This window comes from Epinephelus moara, chromosome 3, assembly GCF_006386435.1.
Source record: "Epinephelus moara isolate mb chromosome 3, YSFRI_EMoa_1.0, whole genome shotgun sequence".
Lineage (NCBI taxonomy): Eukaryota > Metazoa > Chordata > Actinopteri > Perciformes > Serranidae > Epinephelus > Epinephelus moara.
The window spans coordinates 31,659,067-31,666,006 of record NC_065508.1 but is presented as its reverse complement, the minus strand read 5'-3'; the positions used below and the strand labels follow the sequence as shown (position 1 = coordinate 31,666,006).

The 6,940-nt window shown below is 37.9% G+C and overlaps 1 protein-coding gene across 1 annotated transcript in view; it reads left to right on the top strand.

Annotated features, from left to right (window-relative positions):
* Window positions 1–1,861: 1,861 nt before the first annotated feature.
* Window positions 1,862–6,940, top strand: part of LOC126386622 (transcriptional regulator ATRX-like) — a 30,302-nt gene continuing 25,223 nt past the window's right edge. Inside the window, exons 1-7 of the mRNA XM_050039074.1 lie at window positions 1,862–2,011; window positions 3,485–3,591; window positions 3,688–3,743; window positions 4,998–5,026; window positions 5,405–5,526; window positions 5,937–6,053; window positions 6,501–6,610. Coding sequence (XP_049895031.1) covers window positions 1,992–2,011; window positions 3,485–3,591; window positions 3,688–3,743; window positions 4,998–5,026; window positions 5,405–5,526; window positions 5,937–6,053; window positions 6,501–6,610 — 561 coding nt within the window. The 5' untranslated portion in view covers window positions 1,862–1,991. The remainder of the gene's footprint in view (window positions 2,012–3,484; window positions 3,592–3,687; window positions 3,744–4,997; window positions 5,027–5,404; window positions 5,527–5,936; window positions 6,054–6,500; window positions 6,611–6,940) is intronic.

Here is a 6,940-nt window from a genome sequence, read left to right as displayed (position 1 = left end):
ATCAATGATGTGTCTTTGCAGTGTAAGCTACAAGAGGGTCAGTGTTTGCTGCTGACAGAGGCCTGTTAAGAATTGGAAGAAATTTAAAGCATGCTATCAGCAGGATCTACAGGAAGACATTCATGAGGAGGACCAAGGGGCACAAGCAGTTTTTATCAGAAGCCCAACTGGAGTAAAAGCTCTGAGAATGTTGCAGGAATAGAGAGCTGCAGGGAAGTCATTTGTACCAAATGCTGAAAATGTATCCTGTTATTATACAATGTTTAGTAGTAGAAGAGGGTTAGAGCTAATCATAGTGTCAGCTGTCAGCGAAATATGTTGCTTGAAATATGAGACACAACGTGAAATGATGAGTGCTCAACTGAGGTAGAAGGATACGTAAGAATTTACACTATTTAAGATTCAAAGACTAAATATTGCGTAAACTCTCACCCTACACTCATCCCCTTGATCTGACCCATTACTGCATTACTTTCATCTATCTATCTATCTATCTATCTATCAGCAATGGTCAAAACTGTAAGACAGACAGCTGTTTTCAAAAAAGAAACATAATATAAACAACAAATCTCATATTTGAGCCACACTCCAGGACAGTGGCCGGCAGTAATGCAAGATAGGTTAACATTATAGGTCAAGCGTGTTAAAAACACTTAAGGAAACATTCTGCTCGTGATGCAAGGGCATAGATCACACCCTAAAAGCCATTCTACAGGATTGCTGGGAACATAATTAGTCCAGCTTTTCCAGTTTTAGTTGTGTAGGGATCACAAAGGCACAAAATGTAGGCCTATGCCATACAAAACTGGGCCTCACTGTTCCATTATCAGCTCTACCTCCATGGAGATTCATTGTGCCACCCATAGATACAAGTCTGCAACATAAAGTAAAAGAGAAATCTAAAAAAGCACAACAGTGGACAATAGTGTAAAGATATATTGATCATCACCAACACAAGATATTTCTATTTACAGGTGGTTCAAAAGAACCAGAGACTGTAGGTGTGGCATTCTTCGTGTCTCATTGTGAGGGAGCAGATCATCTGTCAGTAAATACAGCTGAATTAATTGAAATATCATTAGCATTACAATGGGTGGAAGAAAATAACCAACCCAGTGCTGTAATCGCCTCTTATAGCCTGTCAGCGCTTTCCAGCATTATGTCATCATGCAGACAGGATATTATGTCTGAATTTTATCATGTGCTGCACAGACTACATCGCAGGGGATTGGATATCTCCTTCCTTTGGGTTCCTGCCCATGTAGGGGTGGAGAAAGTATATGTTGGCTACACAATCACTCTAACAACAATTAATTGACATGCAAGTACCATTAAGTGAAGCACAGGTTAAAACTATCATAGAGGACTGTATGAACAAACCTGGCAGGAATACTGGGACTGAAGTGACACAGGAAGACATCTTCACAGTATTCAAAAACATGTAGGTGGTAGATTACAGAGTGGGAACCTGAGTGAAGAGATGGTCATTACCTGTCTGAGGATAGGACACACAGGATGAAATTAAACTCTCCAGAGAAAAGGGAAGCATCGTACTGAACTATGCACACCCTGTAAGAAACTGGAAATGTCAAACATGTAGTAGACTGCATCAGATGGAATGAAGAAAGAATGGAGTTGACTAACTGAAGAAAAGCACAATATTACATTAGGGAATCTACTAGGAAAGTAAACAAGAAATGTACGTAAGCTTGTATTTAATTATTTAAGAGGAATAACAGGAATAATAGAGAGAATTTTTTTTTCCTTTGTTTTGTTTCCTGCCAATCTACTGCGCCACACTCCAGTCCAGTAGGTGGCTGTAATGCGCCTGAAAGTCGGTTTGCTAATCGCCATTAGACTTAAAGAGGAAGAAGAAGCTTCTGCTAGTGATGTGATGATGAACGCAAAATGAGCGGCATTTTTCCCCGGAATATTGGTACCATGATAGTGTAAGGACTTGAACAACTTCGGTTGTTCACCTGCTTAGCGATATGTCTGCAGCAACGCTGAGGTAAAAACTGCGGAGCGAAATACGGCTATCTACTACAGACTATAACAACGAGCTAAGTTAGCTTAGCAACTAGCTAACGTTAGCTGTAGCAGCTAACAGCTAATTCTACTGATAGACAACGATAATTGTAGCTTAGTAGCCGCTAATTAAAATTTTGAATTTAAAATAATAAAAAAAACACAAACGTGCCTAACACAGTATGTACGTCATGTGAATTTCGAAAAACTGGTTTTATTGACGTCTCACACGTATCGTTAGCCTAATTACAACGTTAGCTATTTTTCTTCGTAGTTATTGCTACAATAAGGATAGCCTGACGTTAACTAAGTTCACATTAATGGACGTTGACGTGACCTGCAGTTAAACTAACCTAAGCAATCATAACCATGACCCCTGTTAGGTACACCTAACATTAGCCATACCGTCATACCGCAGGTAGTTCAATACAACAGTCCTGTAATACCTCGTAAAATTGCCTTCGCGACTGTTATAGTGTCCAACTTTCATTAAAAGGAACGTTAACTTGCCCTCAAAAGTAAAAAAGTATCATAACTTACAATACACAAGTTAACAGTATTTCATCCCATTAATTTGTTATTTGCTCTGCTCATGGTAATACACCAGTTCAGAAAAAGTGATCAAAACACAGCTCTAGTTACACAAACCACCAGATAGTGTTTCAGTTGCAGTTACTTAACAGTCAATAACGGTATTTAATATAACCTGAGTAAAAGAGTGTTAAGAGCTATACAAGGTCACTCGGCATCATCTAAGGAGATAGATTACCTGACAGCTTCATATAAACAGTAATAAGTGGCCTAATTAGTCTTTCCTTATGCATTTTCTTGAACTCAGAAATAACTTTATAAACCCTTTTAATTTACTTTGAAGAGAATTCCACAGTCCAGTGCCGACCACTGAAGTACACTTCTGCTTTAAAGTAATCTGTCCATGCTGATGTTTAAAATTAAGTTAGCCTGCCTTATATTGTCCTTGTCCTCTGAACTAAAAACAAACATTTTTTGTAAATATTCTGATAATGCCCTGCCTTTCCCCTGTACAAAATGAATAATGTCTGTAACTCAACTAAATGTATAAATTCAACAGTCCTCCTTACTTAATATCCAGTCTGTTGGTGTGTTCGCTTAAATCCACTTTATGAATGATTTTTACTGCCCCTCTGTAATATAAACAGTGACGTTATGTTGCTTATGTATATTGCAATTACATGACAATATGAGTTGTGCTGCAACACATTATGGAATACCACACTTGCAATATAAACTGATACTGATACTAGTTTAGGTTGTATTCTCTAAAGTAGGTCGAAGCTACATTGCTTGGCTGCATTTGGAGAAGCCTATTAAATGGGAAGGTCTTGACAGGTTTCATTTATCACCCTTTTTGTAAAGCTCAATTATATTTTGTGAAACATAATGACCCCCTTACTTGTTCTTTTTTCCTTGACTGTAGCACCACTCCCAACAAGCTGAATGAATTGGTCAACAAATTGCACGAGTATTTGGCTCATTCTGCTGTTGAGGACAGCAATGGTGGACCAACCACGGAAGATGCTAATGGTACAGCTTTTGATTAAGCAAATCATGAATGATGGAAACATTCTCATCATATTTACACGGTTTATAAACATTCTTCAACATGTCCTCTGTTTGCAGGTCTGACAAACAGGAGTTGTTCTGGGGGACACTCAACAGGCCAAGTTACGACAGAGGTAACTGAACATTTTTGATGTTATAAGATGAGATAAACGTTTATTTGTCCAACAGTGGGGAAATTTGCAACATTACAGCAGCAAAGGGTTAGGGTTAGGGTGATGATCGTAAACAGTACCTCCAAAAAAAAAGCAAGATAAAAAGGTTGAATGGCAGAATTTATATTATTGCACATATCAAGTTTAGATAATGCACTGTTGTATATACCAATATTGCACATGAGTAATAATTGATTGACAATAGTCATTTTGTCATATATCTCATCAAGGTTTGTACATAGATTTTTTTTTGTTTAGCCTCTGCTTCTTTTCATTACCATCACTGAAGTGTCTTTAGTGGATACTCGAACCCCCTATGCAAAACGTGCATTAGAAATGTAGATAATACATTTTTTACTGTAAAATCCCACAGCTTGATAAGACTTTTCCCCCAGGTGCAGTTGGTTTGGACTATTTTTTACTATTTTTTTCTACCACTGTCCATTAAGTGGCTAAAGTGGTTTTGTCAGTGCAGTAGATACACAGGCTTACAACTGTAAATGAATTTTACTAGTATTTATAATTACCACCATTTATAAATACAATGCATTTCACAGTACAATGCAGTTTGATTTTTAAGTTTCAGTCCAATCTCTTGCTTTAATGCCTATGCTGTAAATAAGTAAAACGTTAATTTCACAAAGATGCCCAGATGGCAGTGATGCTGTGAAAACACCATTTTTGCATCACTAGCCACAAAGTGCACAGCCATTACCTCTGGTTATGTTCACACTTAAGCCTTACCTTGTTCTTTTGAAGCCACAGCTCATTGCTTAAAAATACAACCATTTGCTTCAAGAGCTCCCTGTCACTGTTGTTTTATGCATTCTTGTAGTCTGACAGTCTTGTTAATCTCCCAGGGTGTCTCCCAACTTTCAAAATGAATATTTTCTGCTCTCTGAACAGTTTGGGTTGACTGATTGATGGAAACAGAGTGAAACAAGTTGACAGTTGTGCCTGGTAGTAGGCAGCTTACTCCCTGAAGTGTTCAGTGCTTCAAATTAATTCAGTATTGAAAGAAAATTGTACTGCTGTATCCTAACTCTTTATTCACTAGACTTGTACTCTTCTAGAATGAAATTGTTTGCAAAAACAAAGCACTAGTTGCTGAATGAGCATCCCCCTTTGGGACATTACGTAGATGGTTTAAATGCCGAAATTGACATTGATTACTTCCAGTGATGTATAAACTAATAACAGTTTCTTGCATTGTAGACAGGACTGGATACCAGATATTCAAGGAGGTGAGTTTGCATTTCATTTAAACCTGCAAGGTTAGATATGGCATGGTATGAAACAGTCCAGATTTAATGCCTAAATATTTAATGCAGATCATTGCTGAAAATACTCTTTGTTGAACTGAAGTGAATGCAGTGTACCGAGGCAAACCATTTGTGCTCAAACCAAGTGAAAGTGTAAAACAATAATACACTTAGTACAATAATAGTAACAAAAACCTAAAGATAATGATGATTTGTCATTGCCATAAGTTTATATTTGATTGATACCTGAAACACTGGTGACCCCCTGCCTCCTTGTCACTGTCCAAGTAGGCTGCCAACCTGTGGGAAATGTTGCTTAGCTATGGGAGTTACATTTTTTCTTTCTCACTGATATTACAGAAAACCAGCTGTTGTCATAAAGCACTCTGGACTGGACGAGTCTGGGGACTCAGATGCAACTGTGGACTTGGATATACCAGTCAACGCAAATGGTCACCCTGATATCAGTAGATTGCCAAAAGGTAGGTCTTAACTTTTACCAATTATAGTTATTTATAAACTTTGCCTCAAAACTTTTCTGCACAAATTAGCCTCAGACAAGAATTGGTCTCGGAAATTTTGGGGGTGCCTTGTGCTTGTGCTGTAACACTTATCTACCATATGCTAAGAGTTTTGTCTGTTGTCTTTGCTGGACTCCTAAGTACCTAATATCTGTTTTTAGTCTGGCTGGCTGCAAGGCAGAAACATACATTTAGGTTAATAATATAACATAGTAAAAGACACAAATCATCATTAAAATTTTGATGTTTTGTGTATTACTATCTGTAGGGTGTAAAAAGTCTTTAGATCTGTCCCCAGCTTAGGTTATGATTATGTGTTTAATATAGATGGATTATCTCTGAGTTATTTGTGGTATGTTTTGTCTATACAGGCACTGTGCTGGTGAGACCTGAACCTGTTGATAATGGAAGAGATGACTTCAGGGGTCCTGAGTTTCGCAGCCGGAAATCAGGCGTACTGCGGAAAGACTTTTCAAAAAGACGTGGAGGTCAGTCACTACTGGTTGATATTGTCTCAACATTGCCCATCATTTCATGATTATTCAGGCAGCCATTTCTTAAAATGAAACAAAACGAAGACACTTGATGAGGGTACTCAACCACTGATTGCTTGTGGACACACAGACTGAAAACCCACTCCAGTGGTCAAAGCAAGCTGAAAATTCACTTCACTTTGTCTCTAAATGCAGCTTGATCATTATCTTGTTGTGACACTCCGACTTCAAAAAAGAAAAGCTGATCCAAGTGCTTGACTCACACTCTGCTTACGGCAATTTTTGTACCCTTACCAGTGATCGCTCTCATAGACATCTTACATGGGAAATGTGGTGGATTCACATAGAGATTAAACAGGGCATTCTCACACCCTTTTAAACAACCCATCAAGCAGTTATTATAACCATTTTGTTGCTAATGACAGTGATGTACTTTCATAGGAGTTGAACACATGGGAATTGTCAGTTGCACTGCATGTGGCCGACAAGTTAACCACTTCCAGAGAGATTCCTTCTATCGTCATCCAGCTCTGAAAGTACTCATTTGCAAGGTAAGTCTGCTAATTCATATGTCGGAAACAAATCCACAGTTTTCTGTGACCTAAGTCAGTATTTAGCAACATGTACATCTCTTCAGAAGTCAGGAACCATAGAAAACATACCTCTATCTATATACAGTGGGTACGGAAAGTATTCAGACCCCTTTAAATTTTTCACTCTTTGTTTCATTGCAGCCATTTGCTAAAATCAAAAAAGTTCATTTTATTCCTCATGAATGTACACTCAGCACCCCATCTTGACAGAAAAAATAGAAATGTAGAAATTTTTGCAAATTTATTAAAAAAGAAAAACTGAAATATCACATGGTCATAAGTATTCAG